The sequence below is a fragment of the Phalacrocorax carbo genome, chromosome 15, assembly GCF_963921805.1.
Source record: "Phalacrocorax carbo chromosome 15, bPhaCar2.1, whole genome shotgun sequence".
Taxonomy (NCBI): domain Eukaryota; kingdom Metazoa; phylum Chordata; class Aves; order Suliformes; family Phalacrocoracidae; genus Phalacrocorax; species Phalacrocorax carbo.
In genome coordinates, this window is record NC_087527.1 from 794884 (window position 1) to 816036 (window position 21153).

Sequence of the window (21153 nt, forward strand, 5' to 3'; positions counted from 1 at the left end):
TCTCTTTCATGGCAGAAAAGGAACAATGCCTGCAACTCTTCTCTTTGCGAATGGACTGTGAAGCTACGTGCATTAATGTGTTGAGCTCTGAAATCCTCACCAGAACACAAATGCAAAAGTACCATCATCACCTTTCCAAATGCAGTAGATACTCACAGGATTTCAGAATTATCCTTCACAAAACAGCAAAACCAAAGCATCACGTTTGCACAGAGCCCAGGACCCTGTGGCTTTAATCTCTATTCTGTTTTGTATGGACTACCACAATACTATCTATACATATTACTATTAATAAATAGGAAAGTCTATGAAATGCATTTTTGTACTGAAAGAAAAGTAAGCACAGGGGAAGCTACTTTACTAATTAGATGACACCACTAGAGCACAGCAGTAGTCAGGCAAAGGACCAGAACCGGATGGAAATCCTCAGGAAAGGCGAGAATAGAAGGCATGTGCACTCTGCTGAGTAGCAGAGGAGGTCCCAAAAGGCAAGCCTTGCTTCCCCTATTTCACAGTGGGAACATGTTTTATTTTACCTCTTTAGCATAAAAATCTAAAGGGACATGCAATATTGAATGTACTCGGGAGTTTTTTCAGAGCAATAAACGCCCCAGTATTATTCAGCTCTGATTATTTATCAGCTTGTTTTTAAAGGACATATACATGAAGTTGGCAACTGAGTTCTTCAGGATATAATCACCGCAATACAAACAGTCAATGAGACCACACACTGCAGGCAAAGCTAGTGGCCTGGGACACCTGAAAAAGTATTCAAAATGCTTTGACACAAGGTACTCCTTCTAACGAGAGGAAATCAGAGCAGCCCAATGAATAATATTATAAATTACAGTTGACACACATGCCTTTTTAAACAGAGAGCCACCCTCTCCTCTCTGGGCCAGAGAAGCCTACAATTCCACCGACAGCCATAACACAAGCCATTAAGGATGGCTTTTTACACACAGTCAGCATCATCATCGTTAACAAGAGAAATATTTGAGAAACTCAAATACAGCTTTTCCTTCTTAGAAGTGCGTGAAGGTGGCACAGAGCTGAATAGTTCAGAGCAATACCAGTTTTTACAAGATTCCCTGAGTGGGGACAGCACATAAAGGCTGTCTGTGTGATAACCTCTATTAGCCCAACATATAAATTGCTGTGAGGACACGAGCTGAAGCAGTAAGTCTACAGGAGCTCACAACTCCTTCAGAAGTCAGGGCTGCAAAGATACTTGGAGGATAGACAGGAGTGACATCGCAGGGTATTAGTCAGATTCAGACAGCCGGTGTGTTTGAATACCATGATATTACCTCAGAGATTTCAGCAAACTGAGCATTGGCTTGGCAGCATTTCTCTGCTGTCTCCATAGCAACTTCATAGTTATCCACAAAGGCCCGGTACACTCCCAGCTGGCTGGCCTGCAGGAAGCAAAGCAAAACAAAATAAACACGGGGGAAGTAGACCCTTTGGGATGGTCAGCCTCAGCATCTAATGATCAGGTCATGTTCCTTCACACCAAAGAATTGCTGGGAATGCTCAGCAGGCCCAGAAAGGCATCTCTGACCTGTCAAGCTTTGCTTAACCAGCACAGGAGCTCCCATGCACCCAGTTCCACCTATGCTGAACAAGTCCACTTGTGAAGGATGTGGAAGCCTGCAAGAATGACACATCCTTATTACTGTCACCTATTTTTTCCCTTCTGAATGGCCAGATTAGCATCTATTAATATTTTAGCTCATTGATGTAACTGGAGCTGCTGACTGTTTGCCACAGAAGATGAATCAGACAGAAATGATTCAACACAAAAGTGACCCCAGTAAGCTACCTGCTGGCTTTTGCATGATGGGCACACTGAATCAAACCCAGATACTAACCCACATCTGCATTGGTGAACACCGTTATAAGGGCAGCAGAGTGCTGAAAATACAGAAGCGAGACCCAGAGCACAATGTTTGGAAAGCAGTGACTGCAGCACTAGGTGACAGAAAATGGCAGTTTTTCCAGCAGAAGGAATATACAATTGGTCCAGAAGAAGATGGAGCAGGCCTAAAACTGCAGTAATAAGCCATTATTATCACTGAGTCTTAGGACTGATCCCATTTGCTGACTTAGGAATTGCAGCCGTAGTCATGCCAGAGACTCTAGGATCCAGCTCGGGAAATCCCTAGGTGGCTTCCAAGCGTGGCTGGATTGCAGAGCTGGTTTTCTGTTGCAGAGCTGCACAGGCTGCGCTGTAAACACCTCAGAAGCTTGAACATGCTTGCAAGTGCATGGTCAGTAGTGAGCCAAGAGGTGGGGTGCTGTAAAAGGCTCCATTAAAGAGAAGTTTGTAACCAGAAGAGCTTGTACTTACAGGCAGCTTCCCTGACACTTCTGCCCAAGAGGTGCAACAGGCAGAGGAGTTAACTTTCCCACAGACAGTGCTCTTTTCCTCTCCTGCTCTCTCATAATCACTGTGTTCCCCATTCTTTATGGAGCTTTGTGCACGAGACAATGGAAGAGAAAAAGCCGCGCTCAGGAGAACATTCGCTGCACAAATTTCTTTAGCTAACAGAGGCTAAGAAGCAGCGAGCTATTTCCTAGGGCACATTTTACTGAAAGATTAGGAACCAGTATCAACCCTCATACAAAATAACACAGTTACGACTGAAGCTGAAGGAAACTGCGCTCACTTACGCCGGGGATGACCCGGCCCCACCAATGTGAAGAGAATAAAATCATTACGTATTTGCCACTGGGGCACAATTCTGTGAAGAAGCTGCTGTCAGAATTATTGATCATTTGCAGGGCTTATGACATTCGGGTTTGGATGATGCCAGCTAACATGGCAGAGCTTTAAAGCTTCTCCATTCCTGTGTGGCTCTTTCATTTCCTGCTACTCCTGAGCAGCCTTTCTAAGCTTTCGTTGTCCTCCTCTAAACATGCTGTCATAAAAAACGTCTTTTTCATTAAAAATTGAGCTTCCAATCAAATCAATAATGCTCAGACACAGTTTTCATGCTGGTTAAAGTTTTCTCTTTTTCAATTAGAAAGAACACACTGAAAATTAAACAAGCTTTTGTAGAAATAATTGGCTTTTGGTTAAATTTTTTTCCATTCCTGAAAAGTATCAGTGATAATATTTGCTGAATATTTCTTCATTTCTAAAAACAGTTCTAAAGTATCTCCTTTGTACTTATAGAAATTATGTACGAAATAGTCCCCAAAAGTGAGAAGCATATTTCACTCCCACATGCCTAGTGTCTTTTTTTTTTTCTTTTCCTTAGTTTCAACAAGAAAAAGGTGGAAAAACAGTCACTGATGTTGCAAATGGATCGTACTTTGTGCCAGACCACATGCAGTTCGAAAACTCCTTACATGCACTATCTATAGCTTCAATCTACGCTGCTTTGTTCTGCATGATATTAAAGAAAATTAATGTCCCCAGGGAGCTCAGGATAATAACAAGGATTGCAGTGTTTATCATCGGATTGCATGGCATGCCCACAAGTAAACAGTTTGCTCCAAAAGATTTTATGTACATCCGGTGTAGATGTCCTGTAATGCCTGATGTTCTTGCCTTCTCTCTCATCTAGCTGCTTTCCACTGCCTGCCAAGAATTATTTGAAATATCTCAGTTAGTGATAGCCTTGGCTGCAGTGAACATAATATTGTGGAGTTTGGGATCCTGCTGTGCATGCTGAAGGTCAGTACTAAGGCAAGGGTTCTAGATTTTAGAAGATCAAACTTCAGCTTGCTCAGAGCTCGGGAGGGATTCCATGGGACGCTTCTATGGAAGATAAAGGAGCTAGTGAGTGTGGGGAGTTCTTCTAGAACTCTCTCTTGGAAGCACAAATCCCCCTATAAAGGAAAGGGAAATAAGCAGAGCAAAAGGTCCCCTTGGATCAGCCGTGAACTCCTGGGTCTACTCAAATCCAAAAGAGGAGCATACCAGAGATGGAGAAGTGGAGGATTATCAGTTGAGAGCTACAAGGGCAATGCCAGAGTGTGCAGAGATGCAGTCAGAAAACCAAAGCCCAGCTTGAATTGAAACTGGCCAAAGACATCAAAAATAACAAGAAAAGTTTCTTCAGGTATGTCAACCACAAGCAGAAACAGAAGGAAAACACAGGCCCACTGTTAAACAGAATAGGAGAGTCAGTGACCAATTATGCTGAAAAGGCAGAGGACCGCAACACTCTCTTCACCTCTGTCTTTACCAGAACTGCCAGGTCCCAGGCTTTGGGAACAAAATTGCTGGTTGATCCAAACACCGACCCACCCGCAGTGAAGGAAGAGTTAGTATATGAATTACTACAGGAGCTTGACCCCTACGAATCAATGGGCCCTGACGCCATCCACCTGAGGGTGTTGAGAGAGCTGGCTGACGTCATTGCAAGGCCACTCTCCATAATCTTTGAGAAGTCATGGAGAACGGGGAATGTCCCAGAGGACTAGAGGAAGGCAAATGTTACCCCTGTCTACAAGAAAGGCTCGAGGGAGGATCTGCAAGGCCCATCAGCCTTACTTCAATCCCTGGGAAAGTTATGGAACGAATCCTCCTGGGGGCCATCACAAGTCAATTGCAGCATGTGATTGGGAAAAGCCAACATGGCTTCACTAAGGGCAGATCGTGCTTGACAAACCTGGTGGCCTTCTATGACAAAGTGACTTGCCTGGTTGACATGGGGCGGGCGGTGGACATTGTCTACCTGGACTTCTCCAAGGCCTTTGATACGGTCCCCCACAGTCTCCTCCTGGAGAAATTGATGTGTTATGGCCTAGACAAGGGGTCTGTGCAGTGGGTGGGGAACTGGCTGACAGGCCGCACCCAAAGGGGGGTGGTAAATAGCTCTTTCTCAAACTGGCAACCTGTCACAAGTGGAGTCCCCCAGGGATCGATATTGGGCCCAATGTTATTCAACATCTTTATAAGTGATCTGGACAATGGCATCAAGTGTAGCCTGATGAAGTTTGCGGATGACACCAAGTTGAGTGGGGAAGCAGACACTCCAGAAGGGAGAGCTGCCTTGCAGTGAGGTCTGGATAGGCTGGAGGAGTGGGCCAGCAAGAACCTTATGAAGTTCAACAAGGACAAGTGTAAGGTCACACACCTGGGAAAACATAATCCAGGAGTGCAGCACAGACTGGGATCCACCTGGCTGGAGAGCAGCTCTGTGGGAAGGGAGCTGGGGGTCCTGGTTGGGGGAAGCTCAACATGAGCGAACAGTGGCTGCTGCGGCCAAGAAGGCCAACAGGGTGCTGGGTTGCATCAAACAGGGCATCACCAGCAGAGAGAAAGAAGTCATCATCCCACTCTGCTCAGCGCTTGTCAGGCCACACCTGGAGTGCTGTGTGCAGTTCTGGTCCCCGCTGTACAAAAAGGATGTGGCCAGGCTGGAAGGGGTCCAGAGAAGGGCCACCAGGATGATCCAAGGACTGGGAAGCTGCCATAGGCTGGGAGAGCTGGGTTTGTTCAGCCTTGAGAAAAGGAGGCTCAGAGGGGATCTCATCCCCATGTACCAGTACTTAAGGGGTAGCTACAAAGGAGATGGAGACTCCCTTTTTACAAGGAGAGGACAAGGGGGATGGACACAGGTTGCTCTTGGGGAGATTCCGATTGGACACCAGAGGGAAATTTTTCACAGTGAGGACAGTCACCATTGGAATAATCTCCCCAGGGAAGGGGTTGACTCGGCCACGTTGGACACCTTCAAGGGCCGTCTGGACAGGGTGCTGGGCCATCTTGTCTAGACTGCGCTCTGCCTAGAAAGGTTGGACTAGATGATCCCTGAGATCCCTTCCAACCTGGGATTCTGCGATTAGCTTTATCTTGTCCAGCAAAGAGTTCACAATTCCCAGTGATACTGTACTAAACCACCAGAAACTGAAACTGCTAAGGTAGCTGAAAAGCTTCCTGCGCTAGGGCAATTTGCTCCTTTGCTTCCAATACTAACGCAACAAAATCAACAATTCTGTTAAAGGCACAAAATTCAGGGGGACACAGAGTGCCAGAAGGGCTGGCTTAACTCCTGGACCTGTGATCACCATCAGCAAGAAATGGTCTTAAACCTAAGGCCTAAGTAGCTGTATGGTGAGTCAGAGCACGCTCGACCGCCAGCAGTGGTAAAGAATATATTGAGGTCTTCAATTAGCACTGTCTTCATTGTTGCACTACACTTTCAGTACAGTTTGTGAGGCTTCCACTTTCAGCAGCCTTCTGTATCTTTGCTTCAGCAACTAGCAGCAGGTGGTTTTGTCTTTTTAAACCAGTTGCTGAAATTGCATACCATGAACTACTCACCAAGGCACCAGCTTGACCCTTCCTGGCTAAAACATGCTGGCAGTGAAAAGCAGATTCCCATATATCGATCCTGAACTGCTGGCGTGCACGGAAAACATCATCTTCCAGGCCTGTCTCCCCTCTGCTCCGTAGGGGATGGGCTGGTGCTGGGCTACACAGCTGCTAAAAATTGAGTAACCCTGGTAAAACAAACTCCCCATCCAATAAACCCCTAACTGGAATGTCACTCCTACCCTGGGAATCAGAGGCACCTCAGGAATGCAGAGATTCTTTTCTTTTCTAAAAAGGAAAAAACAGCTCCTTTAATACTTTGCTCTCTGCACATGCTAGGGGAGAGACTAAAGCAGCCAAAGGAATCTCCTATAATGCAAACAATTTGTCATCTGGCTCAGAAACTCAGCAATGTTAATTCAGCCTCAGGAATATGCTGTATATGTCTATGTCCTGGTCTGCAGATAATTTTGTAGAGGTTGCTTGGATATTCTCAGCAGCAGGTTGACTGCATCAGCATAGCAGCAAGGGGAATATCAAGGCCATGATGGTGGTGGAAAGCAAAGCCAAAGGTGATGACCATAAAACAAAGAAAGTCAGCACAAGATAGCGCAAAGCACCACAGAGAGGAGGAGGTATGTGCGAGAGGGCTCAGCAACAATGAGAAACACTTAGCTGTCAGTGTAAAGAAGTCCCCTTTTTAACACTGACATTATCCTATATCTTCCTCTGAAGCAAATGGTTTGACAACACCGCAGACACCTGGAGATTCAACATTTCTGTGAAACTACTTGTATTAGTAGCACAGCTTGTTGGACTCTAATGGAAGGCAATGAAACAGCCACTTTTGCTGTAGGCCCTTCACTGCAGTGAGGCAAAGCTAGAAGCCTCTCATCTAACCCAGCTACAGCCTTTCATCCCTTTGGTCTATGCAGTCACAAAAGGGAACCGTACCAGCACCAGTGAGATGAATGACAGGTAACAGAAACTTTGGTGATGGCAGCTGACTCACCAGTTTTTGGAAGAGGTCCCCCACACGTTGCTGGTGACTCCACTGCTGCACTCGCGGAAACAGCCCATCATAGAATTCTTTGTGGATCTCATAGAGCTCAGGCACTTTGAAGAATATTGTCTCAATCTGCTGACTAGTCAGCACAGGCTGAGAGGTGGTGGCAGCTGCTTTCAAAGGCTTCATAGGCTGAAATGAGGAATGAAGGAAATTGTTATCATGCAAAACAAGTACATTCACCCTTGCCACACTACAACACATCCCTCCAGAGAGTTGTTTTTCATCCTATTAATAAGCAATATTTGCATTCACACAACTCCTGAAAGCTAGACATTATCAAATTCTCTCATGGGGATCACCATCCATGGTAGGTGGATTTTCCCAGGATATTAATGGCATGATTAAAATCCCTTTGCACTCCAGTTCCTTAATCCCTGTCCGACTGTACAGCAACGTGCCTAATAATTGGCACAGGATACTGAAAGACGGCTCCTGGGTGCTCCTCCCTGGTTGTGCCATATCCAGTCCTTTCTTTAAGCCTCTCTTTCTCTGCTGGATAAGAGAAATAACAGGTACCCTTTGCACGCGGCAACTTGTAACCCGTGGTATGTTAAGTTCTGGGCAACTGTGGATGGATGCAGCAGTGAAAATTCAAGTATCAGTGTTTCAAATGGTACCTGCCACCAGCACTTACCAGCAACAGAGCCTCCAGGTGGCTCAGGTAGGTTTCCTCACTGGCTAGGATTCCTGACAGGACCCATTTTCTCATCTCCAGGCCTTTCTCCAGGTCTGGCTCACTCTACAAAGAAGTTGTTATGGAGAATAAGGGGGGGGGGGGGGGAAGAGGGGGCAGGGTGGAGAGAGAAAAGAAAATCAAGAATGAGGATAGAGAATAAAAGATATCATTCAGCTGACCACAGCATATACTTGGTTTTGTGGTTTACTTTCAGACTGAAAAGAACCAACCAAACAAAAATCCTACCTGTGCTCAGTACCCTGTTTCTAGAAAAATGCAAACATAAAGCATTAAAGAAATATGTATTTACCAGTCACTGATGTCACTTAGATTACTTACAGGTGTTAGCTTTAGTCATCCAACTTTGGTGCCTCAATTATGTGCCTGGACGTCTTCACAAAATTCAAAACACAAAACTTAAAAATCCAGAATTTATCCACCTGAACAAACCTTAGGGACCCTTGGTTATGTGCAATTCACTCCATCCTCCCACAAGAGTTCTCTATGATCTTACTCCTAAGCCATGTTCCTCTATGCATACAGGATCGCTTCCCCTGCATCTACACAGATGCACACGAATATACAGCAGTCACAGCCTGGCATTGCTATTAAGATGGCTGTTCTTTCTCCCACTCTCTACTATTCACTAAATTATTTCTCAGTGCCAGCTTGCACAAGGTCTATTTTTAGTTAGAGGATGGAATAATCAGCACTGCTTGGAATGCACATGCTGATTTTCTTATTGGGATTCCATGAAGGAGTTCTTAACAAAAACAACTGAAGAAAGAGAGAAAAAAAAATACATTCATGGGCAAAGGTACACATCAAGGGAAGACTAACAGCAAGTGTTAAGAAAAGCAGTCATCTCCTCTGTTGACCTTCCATTATCCCTCCTCTCAGAACTGTCACCTGAAAAAATGTTTAACCTGATAAAGTGAAATGCAGTATTTCCATAAACCCTGAAAAAAACATGGCCAAACAATGAGGGTTATAAATAATGAGAAACACCCCCCTTTTACAGCATCTTATTTCTAGTTCCTTTTATTTCTACCACAGAAATGGCTTTTTTTACAATTCTTGCAACCTTTTTATGTTGTTAAATGTCTCTCAGAATAGAGAGTCAGTAGTCTGATCTGAAAGGGTAGATACTTTTCAAGGGCTTTGGGTAGGTTGTTTGGGGCTTCATGCTACTCCTTTTAACATCCAGAGGAATCTTCAGCTATTGATTTCAGCAGCATGATCAGGAAACATAGCAGTATGCTTCACTCTACTGACTGAGCATAAAGCCCTATAGCTGACAAAAAAGGCTGCATTTAGTTTAGGCTCCTATGCTTTGAATCCTGCAGATGTACACACTAGGTTCATTATGGAGAGAAGGTATCTTGGCTAGGTAGCTTATCATTAACTATCACATTCTGACCGTGACTGACAGCCTGCGCACCACACAAAGAAACAGACAGATCCTCACATTCCCAGATATTCTGGATTCAGCCTCATCAATAACCAATCTGATTTTTGAATGCCTTCATTAAATTTCACAACCTAGGCTAAAAGACCTTGCAGCAACTACTCTATAAAAACCTTGTGAGGTGTCAAATACCACCATCACCTCTTAAATAGAAGTGGCAGACAGAAGCTGTACTAAGGAAATGAGTAAAATTTACACACACGTCAGGTACTACATGGAAAGAAGAACTTGTCTTTGCATCCCACCCTTCAGTGGAGTTCGGGAAGAACCACAGTGCCTTTTAAAATCTTGAAAGGGCATCCGAAAGAAGCTAGGAATTTGATATTCAGCAGTGGTGTTGAGAAAATTTGAGAAAAACACCAGTGACAAACTACATGGTAAAATGAATGCTGCAACAGATTCTGTGCATTTACAGAGCACCCACATGACTGCCTGTCACAGCTGAAACAGAAACGTGCAACAGCCTTATGACCATTCCTTATGATTTCTGTACCAGCGCTGCCTGGATGTTCACCTCATGGACCATTTTGTAAGGTACGATACATTCACATAATCAAGCCAGACAGCCCCAAGATGTTTAACAAAGACTGCCTTCATCCAAAGAGGCAGGGATGTAGCAGCCCTGGTGCAAGAAAAACACAATACCCCTTGGTTTCCAAAGGTTTCTTACCACACTTACAAAAGGAAAATGCAGCTTCACAAAGAAGCATTGAGAAAAACTAACAGTGCTCCAAAGTGTCCACTGCTGAGGATGAGGTCAATATTGACACAGCACTATAATTATCTTTAGCAGGTTCTCTTGGAGGAGGTGAGGATTTAAAAACCAGCTGGGTATTTTTCTAACATCTGTAAAGAGTAGCACACAATGACAAGTTATTTAAATGATTCAAACTTCCCCATCACAGCAGTGGCACAACAGTTTTCTTTCTAGCACCGAGAACAGTTTTCCTCTTCACAAATAAAAGCTTTAATTTACAAGCCAGTTCTTGCTGGGCACCGTCAGCTGTCAGAGAGAGCATTTTTCTGCCTGAATCTTAATTTCCTCTCTTTAAAAAGAGATGTGCTTTCAGAGAGACAAACATCTCCCAGGACACACTAGAGACCTTCCTTCCTGGCCATTACCACAAGGTCCCTTTGCAAAGGCCAGGGTATTGTCCTAACCTTTTTTAAATAGGGGCATTTTCCAAGCGTGATGCTTGCAATGCTCTGGCCTCCGATGCAGCCCGTCAGGGCAGGGCCTGGCTGCTTTAAGCTACAGCACGGCAGCTGCTGAAGAAACCCTCGGGGGAGTTTATCCAGCAATCACATAGCACATTACAAGGTTTCCAATGCAGTCCCTCAAATTTACATACAGACTCCTCATATGTGAGAAGACGGTCTCCTGCTGATCCTCCTGTGTCAGGGATCAACACGACCCCACGGCACTGCTGTCTGCACCGCGCTGCCGCCCTGCAGCTCCTCCCGAGGGCCGGTGCCCTGACAGGAGCTTCCTGCTGAGGGAGGCCCTTTCTGGCAGTGTCATCTGGGGCCGCGCTGAGCAGCAGCTCTTGCTGCTAGATGGACATCTGGAAAACAGCCCCGTCCTTCTTCAGCCTCAGGGTGCTTTTTAAGTCACGCTTGTTATGAAACTTACTCCAGGACTGAGAAATTCACTGGGAGCTAGTGCCAACGTCAGGGGGAAGAGGAGCGAGTTTAGTATTTGGTATTACAACATTCCTCACCTACAGAATGGGGAACAGGCTCCCCTGCTCACCCAAAACAAGACAGATAATTAGCAGTCAGAGATACTGCAAGACTGTCCTCTTGCAGCACGCCAAGATGCACCCAGTGCCAAGGGCATTTTTTGCTTTGCCCGTATCTGACAAAAATAGGGAAACAAAGAGCGGTGCTGTGAAAAAACCAGCCTCGCTGACTGCTCTGTTTCTGCACTCCAGGCAGAGGGGCAGCTAAGAGAGGGAACGTCCTAGGTGCAGGTATCAAGCTCCCCACCAGTTCAGGGAGACCTGCCAAGGCCAAGGACTACTTTCCCTTACCCTGGCAAGAAGGAAGCAGTCAGAAATCTCTGAGCTGCTTGTGGCAGGGGGAGAAGCTGGTACCACATCTACCAGGCCACATTAGGTAGGGGAAAATACACCCATCAACCAAAGTGCAGATGGGATGTTCCGAGCAGGATGTGGGAGCAGCCTCTGTTGGCAAACTCTAACCACTCAGCAGGGAGTGCCAGGTGGTCAGCAGTCCATCCCATGCTTCCTACCCAGCTTGGTCAGCCTGTTTTTTACTTATACAAGTCTGACTAGTATTTAATGTTCTGACTGTGTTCCCACCTCTTTGATGCTAGCAGCCATTTCTAGCCCTTCTCCACCGCCCTTCCATCTTCTGGCTACCTCTCTACTCACACATTTCAGAATAAATCTCTTGTAAAGCTATCACAGGGCAGCAGCCAGAGCACTCGTGTCTGCCTGCCACGGGAGTTGTGAGGACCCAACACACAGCCAGTTCTGAACAGGCAAGCAAGAAATCAGTGTTCTGCTCCCTCTCCTCATGAACTACACTTAAAAAAAAAAAAAAAAAGAAGGTGGAAGGAAAGCAGTGCAAAGGAAGTTTCACAGGTATCTCATGCCTACAAGGTTCTGGTGTTTTCTTCTTAACTGGGTGGCGCTTCTTGCTATTCCAAAGACTTAAAAACCAAAAGGTTGAGTCACAGTCGTAAGTGCAATCTTGCGCCCTGAACCAAGGCTGGCCAGAGTGGTTAGAAGCACTGAAGATTAGAGAGCGTGCATACACTGGCCCTGAGCCATGGCTGTTTTGAATGTGTTTACAGCTTGCCAGCCTAAGTACTTTAGTTTACTAACCAGGTTGGCATCACATGTTGTATTGAATTACTGCAAGCCTGAGATTCACCAGCTCCAAGGATTAGACAGATTCAGCTCTTCCTGACTCTGTTTAAAGAACTCAGGCCTTTCTGGTTGTTGTTTAAATTAACAGCAATAATTGTTTTCTTGCAAATGTTAGAAGAACACAGATTAGAAATCTAGAAACCACAACACACAAGATTTTGCAAAGTGGTTGCTGCTTGCACAGCTCTGTAAAGAGAATCCGTGATTCGAAGTGGGTGTATAAAAGGCACTTTAAATCTCAGACCTCCCTTTGGTATAATGCGTTCATGTGCTGTGCAATGAATGTGTTCAAGGGAGATGTTTCCCGTAAGGACAGCTCAGAATCTCATAGAGAAGATGACAGCCTACAAAAGAGAAAAACTATTCATTTTAATTTTTAAAGTGTAAATATCTTTGAAAGCTTCTGCTACACAGGCTGGAGGTGTCTCATTGTCTTGGTGATGTTAAGCAGGGCAAATTCTGTAATCAAGCCAATCATGCTCCACGCAGTGAGGGAAAGGAGCAGGGAGAGGAGCCAACATTATAACGTCAGTGCTGGTGTGCCAGCTCTCCTCAGGAAGGGCTGAACATCCAGGCAGAGCACTTAAGGAGCAAAACGTTGGAGAACAAAAAGGAAAAGTTGGGGGTGGCGAGAGGAAAATGACAGTAAAACAAAAACAAACAAAACCAAATACTGAGAGGAAGAAAGGGGAAGGATTTGGAAATGCTGGAGAGGGAAGGACAAGATAGCCAAGCAGAGCAGTAATCCCATTTATTGATATAGCTTCAGAGGTCAACTTCTCTGGACTCCCTTGGGACTAAGCTAGGAGAAAAGTCCACAACCTGCTCTGCCACAGCCCTGCTTTCCACACAGGTAGCAAACAGTGAGAACAAAAGAATCTGGTCTGAGGACTGGCAATGGCTGCCAATGCTGCACCAACCATGGACTGCACAGCAGAAAAGGGAAGAGAAAATCTACCTGGAAATCTCCACGTACCAGCCAATTTCCCCTCAAAACAGAACAGAAAGCAGGAGTTACTCACTCAGCTTTAGCACTCCTGCCTCCTTGGGTGTGATCTATACAAGCATTGGAGAGATCTACTTTGGCAAAAACCTCATCTTCTAATCTTTAGAAAAGTGACTCCCCTCATTTCCTGGGTGGGCAGAACCAACTTTACCTTTCCACTGGTTGCCCTCTGCCCACCTCCACAGAGCCCCACGCGCGTCTTTGAGCCTAGCTTTGCTGGCAAGCAGATCCTGAAAGGTCTTTCTATTCCCATCGCTGTAATCTCTCCCCATGTGAGTAGCAGCAATAGGATCATGATGACTGAAGCTTCCCATTCTCTCAGTCTCTTCAGCCTCCAAGCCGCAAGCTACCCACTCCAGAACTTTTGGTAATAACTCTTCTCTAGTAAGGGTGTCAGTCACTAACTTTCCAGCTGCCCCACCACTTTCCCATGCCCCAAGAATGCTGTAAGCAAGCTCTAACTCTACCCAGGTATCTTGTCAACTTTTCACTCTAGCTGTATGGGGAAGACAGACACATTCTTCCTCTTTCTGGGAGTGAATTATCACTACCTATTACAAACACTGCCTGACACCTTCTGAAGCTACCAGCATGGTCTTATTTGGCAAACATTTGGGCTGACATTTTCCAAAACAGGTTTTCTGAATTTTTGGAAAGTTCAGTCACAACAGTTCAACTGTTACAGAAAGCAAGGTTCAGGAAAATTAAATCACTGCTCAAGTTAAATAAACAAACAACTTAAGCATTAGTGGAACCTATTTCTCCTTTTTCCCCTTTCCCCTACAGGCTTCCTTCAGAGCAACAGTCAAAGTTTGGCAAAAGCATGGGCTTTATGCCAGGACATGAATCAGCAGCTCAGCCCAGGATTCTGGAAGAGCCAGAAGAGGGGGTACAAGCTAGCTTGCTCAATGCAAACATTTGTTAAGGCATCCTTACCACAAAAATGACGAGTCAGGGGATGCTGAGAGCCACACTACAAACACCTATGTTGATTATGTCTTCTCTGGTCACAGTCAAAACTAATGCTGGTGCACCTCTTGTCACCTTCATTGGACAGCAACAGATGCTTGTGCAATGGACACATAGCAGGTGGAGCAGGAATACGTAAGAGGTGGCTGAAGTGGTACTGCTTGAAGGCAGACCAGCCAGAGTCTTTTAGTCTGCTTACACGATGCAGGTGGTAGGAGGTATTTGGAAAAGAGACCCCAAACGACAAGTTGTACAACACCACAAACTTTCTGGAAGTCAACTGCGGCCCTCACTTCCTGGAACACAGAACACGAGGTGCTGGGAGTTGGTCACCCTACGCGCTGGGGGAACAACATGAAGCCCCTCCACATGCAGTCCAAGGGGTATCCCTTCGTTCTCTTTTAGAGATACTGCTTTTGTCACTCTACACTTTTTCTATGGTGGTTGGGTAGACCAGGTGGAACCCTGATGTGCTCTCCAATCAAAGGCTATAGCTGCTAAAGGAGATGGAAGGACTTAGTCAAACGATTGGCAGGAAAATACGAAGCCCAGAGCAAGCCCACAAGATAAGTCAAAGCAAAATGCCCTCAATATCCAGATAGCAACAACCCAGCCTCCAAGAGGAAGGCTGGTGTCATGGATAAGGCAGATCAACATTGTGCCAGAATGCTGCTATATCTGTGTGATGTTAAGTGAATTACTTAGAATTGCATATTTAAAAAAAAAAAAATTTTAAATCATTATTTGCAATGTTTCCCATTTTCTGGGTGACTGACTGGAGTGTTGTTAACACTTGGTTGCAAGTGACATTAAAGGGATTTTACTTTAAAAGTGAACTGCACTAAAAGTCAGACCCTGGTTTTGCAGAATATCATGCATCTCACATTAAGCACCCAAAATTAGCAGATGCTTTTCCTATAATCTGTCTCGCCTGATTACCTGTGGTTAGCGAACATACCATCCTCTTCTCTCAGAGGAACATTGCAAGGATAATCAAGACCTGTGTAACATTCCAACTGTATTTGGAGTTAATGGTCATGCCAAAAGGAAATGAGTACTTTTGTACTCAGAGTGGAGTTTGCAGTGTGCTGTAAATAAGGTGTACGCGTAGCTCTAGAGATAAAATATTGAACCCAGTGAGTATCATTCACTATATACACTGAGCAATGCAGGAGCCCCATAGAAAAAATAGGACGTGATTGCATAATTGAAAGTTATCATAAAGATCCAAGACAAGGCTATAGGCACAAGGCAAGGCTGGATAACCAGAGTAATTTCTTAACTTCTGGATGACTTCACAATCATAATATTTTGTCACAGTGGTGTATATAGTGCATGTGCTGTGTTGATACATAGAGTTAACTGTTGATTTCTAGACTCTGGTTATAAGAATAATCTAAAATTTTCAGAAGTAATTGCAGGCACCTAAGAAAGAAGTAAAAGGGCAAGGAGACAACTATAAAAGCAAATACATGTAAACAAAAAATGTTTTCTCCGAATCAAGTGTAGTGAAAAAAGAAAGTAGAAGAGAGACACAACCTGGTGCTTCTGGTCCAACAGATTTTATGTGCTTGGCTCAACATAGTGTATTTGACACTTAATTTTGTTACTGATGTCTTCTCCACTACAGCTGAAAACATAACTACAGTAAGAGCATCTAACAACTCACGATGACAGAAAGTTTAACTTGTTTGGGAAATACTACAGCCTTATATAAATCAGTCTCTTCCTCCTTGTCATGGACTGTCCTTCATTAGGTCATTTGTGGACTAATTACAGACAGGATCAACTGAAGTGGTTGACGTTCATGATTAAAAGTCTAATCTGTACCAGGACATCTCTTTTGGAAGCCATAAAATACCTTTTTATAGTCAGAGAGAAGAAAGCAGCCATTTATGGGTTTTTTTGGTTTTTGTTTTGGGTTTTTTTTTTTTTAAAAGGCAGCCGTCTAGCATTATTAAGGTAACTTTGAAATTAACTACTGTTAAATGCTTATGAAGCAATATTCAAACAAATAAAGAAAAAGATTAAATATTGGGCAGTATCTCCTCCAGGCCTGCAGTCACAGACACTATGACAACTGGTTCTTTGAAGATAACACTCAACCATGTGTAGTGACATAGCATTTTTCCTTCAGCTTCAGAATCATAACCTGGAAGTCTCAAGCCAATATTAGAATGCTCTTGGAGCTTCTGAATTTACTAATGATCAATTCTTCATTCAAAAGCCTCTTACATATCAGAAGAATTTTCATCTTGAGAGAAAAAAGCATCTCAGAATTAACAGACTGAAGCATAAGCAGCTAACTAGATTCCACACTTTAGTCAAATAAAATTAAGCAAACATCAACAATTAATGTACTTGATAATACTTTGAGAGATCTTGACAATACATTTTTGTAAGTGAGAAAGAAGAACAAGAACGCTTTCTCAAGTAGGCTTCTTAATATAACATCCATCCTAGAAAAAGGAAGTATATGATATGGCACTAACCAATAAGCAGTAATAGAAGGATGTATATAATGAATGCTAAGTAGCAATGGTTTGTGGAACTTGTCAGACTCTTGAAATTGTTTTGATGCAAGATAAATAAAACCGTCTGATAAAGTGGATGGTGTTGGTTTACAAGTACACTGATATCTGTAAAATATCCATCATCTTCTCACATAGCATCTTAATTAATAGGACAGAACAATATAAAGCCAACTCGTAAGTTAAACCACTTAAACGACAAATTTCAAAGTGTCATTTACAATGTGAGAATTCAGGGTTGTTTGCCTCCACTTTCTTAGAAATACAGTAGGAAGGAAGTGACAGTTGTCTTTGTGCTATTAAGCATTTTTATGAATGACTAGGGGAAGCCAAAAGTTTGCAGATGACAAAGATAATCAGCAACTTGGGATTGAAGTGTTCTACAGTCTCGGAAGCGAAAGGATAAAGAGAAACAAAGGTTAAAAGTCAAACAGATTAATCCAAGTTACAACCAAGACATTTTTGACTGTGAAGACAGCAGAGTCAATAGTTATTTACCAAGGCAAGCAGCAAACTCTCTACTAAGACTACTGTAAAAACAAAAATAGAAATTTTCCTTAAGTTCCAAGCTACAGCCATGCTACTGAACCTGAAGCAGAAATAAAGCAAGATAGTCTGAAGGTCCACATCAAACCACAGGTCAGGCTAGGTGGTCCCTTCTGAGCCTTTTACCTACCATAACTGATTATATAGATAGCTTTTTAGTGAATAGTCAAATTCATTATAAGAAGTGGCCATCTCCCACCCAAAGTCACCACACTTCAGAGCTGGTAGTTTTAAATTCTCTTATTCCATTTTGACAGGATGAAGGAAACAGATCTTATATTTTGGATGCTCTATCAAAGCCTTTAACCTACCTGAAAATAACTCTTCTTTTCCCTATGAAAGGCAATGACAACCCACTCGCATAGATGCATGAACATCATCATGTACGATGTTTTGTTCCAGAGTCTCTTTTCCAAAATATCTGGTATTTAGAGAACCTCTCAACAGCACTTAATCACCAATTCTCTTCACTAAAATTCACAAAGGGTAAAAAACTCAGGCTTAAAAGTCATACACACAACACTCATCCCTGAAGGTTAGGCTTAGCATCAGCTAGAAGCCTCAACTGAGCTTTAAAAATACAATATCAAAACAGGCACTGTTATATTATGTCAGGTAATCTGTCCTACAGTGCTAGCAGTCCCTGTCTTTGCTCCCTGCTAAAACAGCCTACCCCTTGCAAACCTGACTTGCTGACTCCAAAAGGCAGGAAAGGACTCACTGATTTTGTAGATTCCAGAGACCCTGAAGATAGAGTGTCTCGGCTGCCCCGACTCTTGGAACTGAGATGGGGTGAGGATGATGGCGAGTCATCAATATAGGGCATCATGTCATGATGTCGCCTCTGTTCTTCAGCACGGTCTGCATCATACGCATAGCCAGGTGGTGTGCCACTGAATGAAGCGTCTGTAAAACACAGGAGAAAAATCTGTCTGGTCAGAGTCAAGCTGAACAGGAGACAGGCTGGTCAACCAAGGTACTGCCTGACTCCCAGCTATTATGATTACTTATCAGTAAACTCAGAGTCAGTGATAGTTAAATATAGATCAAGCGGAGGCATAAATTTAATTAAAATCATGTTGTCACCAAACATTCACTCATTATAAGTCCTAAAAAGTAAAAGTCCTTTCTAATATCTAACCCTGGTGTTCATGTAATTACAGCCCCTTCCTTGAAGTTTCCCTTCAAAAGCATTAGCATCAAAAGAAATCCTTTTGCAGGCTCCATATGCAATCTGGGTTAGGGAGGTGGTGGGTTAGGGTTAACAGACCCCTTTTTTTTTTTTTCTGTAGAACAAGAACAGATGATGCCCCTGCCAGTTTAGCAAACATAGATAATACATAGCATGGGGGAGACACCTAACTCTTTCCAGACCTCTCAGGAACAAGAGGACTAGGAAAGAAAGGTCTTACATGTCAAGTGAACTGGCCTACTGTCCAAACTAAAACCCTAAGAGGACCTCTTCTGCTGGCTGCCCTCAACTCTGAGACTAGCTCCTTAAACAAATGAACAAACCATGACCCTGCTCCCATCCTACCCACCTCCCCCCCCTAAAAAATACAACCAAAAAAACCCAAACAAAAAAGGATGGTGGTATGAAGAGCCAGATTAACGATTATTGCATGAGATACCAATGAACTTCTGCAGGGAAGATGAGTAGTAAAACTGGTTCTGGTATCTTTAGCAGCTGCGTACAGAGACTGTTCCTGCAAAAATCTGTATTAAGGACACACAGTGAGCAGCTCCCTATACCATAGGTTAAAAGGTCTTTTACCTCTCTGCACAAAGAAATATACACAGAGGACCAAAATTTCCTTCCTGCACAGTGGCACCGCATCACACACAACTCGCCTGAGAGAAGCTGAAGACAACCGGACATACGGGTTCCTGCGAAGCACTTTCGCCTGTCAGTGCCCAGAAGTGTCCTGTGTGTAACAGTAACAGCCACGCATGGGCCACTGAACACGAAAAGTCAGGGTTCCACCTCCTTTCTCAGTTACAAGTCACAAAATGCCACTCTTCTCCCAAAACTGAAAAATAACTACAGGGAGATAAGCTAGATCCATTTTTACAGTAGCAGGTGAGTCTTATGGAAGAGAAAGCCACAGACAAGAGAATAGCTTTTTTGTCTTATAGGTTTAAAATTATGCATTAAATTCACACTTGAACACAAGTAGAACCAATTTTTACTTGTTTTCACAAATATCCAGGTTCTGCAAAAATAATAAGCAGCAGCTGCCAAGCATACTAATAATCCTGTTATACATCACTAAGGCACGGCGGAGGAGTAACATTTTAAAGCCCACTTTTCTCCCTCACAGTAGACTCAGTTAAAGCATGACTCATTCCAGTAAAGGATGTGAACTTTGTGTGGAACAGAATAAAACTTGATCCGTGCAGCTTATTCAGGAGGGAGAGCTGGTCTAGGGAATTTACACAAACAATATACTGAAAACCCAACAATAAACTCACTGTAGAAGTGAGCCTCCGTCTCAGTTTGTACCAAATACCACCCAGCTAAATAACAGCTGTGTACAAGGCCTTCAGGCTGCTGAAGGACCATGGCAATATTATTTTAAGCAAGCTCAGTGAGTTTTATGTCACCCACTTGCTCATGGCATTACCTTGTGCTCAAGCTCTCAGTTGAGCAGGGTGGAGGGGTAAAAAGGAAAAAAAGGTTAAAAGGTGGTACGTGTTCTCTGGAAGGAACTTTTGTCTGGATGTTAGAGGTTTCCAGAGCTCCCCAACCATTTAAAAGAAACCCTATTAAGTTGATCTGGTAAATGGAGGCTTGAAAGGGAGTTGTTGAAATAAGGATGCTCAGTCACAAACGAAAGAGGATTTTAGATATCCCAAAGTTGGATAATGTCTAACACCACCTGCAAGCCAAACAAATATTATGCTGGAATTTTCAAAAGCTCTCTGGCTAAAAGAACGCAGAAGAGAAGACAGCATGGCCCCCCACCTTGCACTACGCAAATGAGCAAGGAAACACTAAGGAAAAAAAGTAAAAATACCATCCTCACACACAAGATAGATGGTCCTCTGTTTGGCCAGAAGGTTAAGGGACAGTTTTGATTCCAGAAACCAGAATCATGAATAGGAAGGAGGATAGGTGTATCCTTGCAGCTATGCTCTATTTATGCAATAAAAAAAAAACAAAACCCAAACCACACCAAACTTAACACCATATAACATCAGTGGAGGAGTGCAGATACCTGTCTTCCCTTCAGCTATCCCTTGTGCAACTTTCTAACTCGAGAAGCCTTGCACAATATTACTGACAATTTAATGCTGGCATTATCCAAAGGAGGAATATGAGTACTGGGCACTTACACAGGTGCTTCACGCCTTTGATCAAGCATGAGCTGTTTTTTTGTTCAGAAGTTTCTTCAAACTACTCTTACCCAAACCAGTTTCTCCTGTACACATGCAGCAACAAGACCATGTTGCTGTTCAGAAATTAAGGCAGGAATATTTCTTTCACTCCCAATGCTCGCTTTCAAAGTTTATGGTTTGCTCCACTTCTGTTAATGGGGGAGTGAATGGAGATGAAAATGTATTAGTAGAAAGGCTTGCAGTGAATCGCAGTATTTTCACTTTCCTCACTTTCTCCTTCTAAAAAGCAGGCTTCACACTTCTACCTTCCATAACATGTTCTGTCTCCTACTGCACAGGGAAACCTTTATCTGAAACTGAAGGAAAGGGCAGGTGGAG

General features: G+C 43.6%; 1 protein-coding gene across 1 annotated transcript in view; it reads right to left on the bottom strand.

The window, feature by feature from the left end:
* BCR (BCR activator of RhoGEF and GTPase) overlaps positions 1–21153 on the bottom strand; it is a 111793-nt gene that overhangs the window by 43175 nt on the left and 47465 nt on the right. The window contains exons 2-5 of the mRNA XM_064466411.1: positions 18158–18342; positions 7978–8082; positions 7287–7472; positions 1311–1418 (exon numbers count right to left, since the gene is read on the bottom strand). Of these exons, the coding sequence (XP_064322481.1) occupies positions 1311–1418; positions 7287–7472; positions 7978–8082; positions 18158–18342 (584 nt within the window). The remainder of the gene's footprint in view (positions 1–1310; positions 1419–7286; positions 7473–7977; positions 8083–18157; positions 18343–21153) is intronic.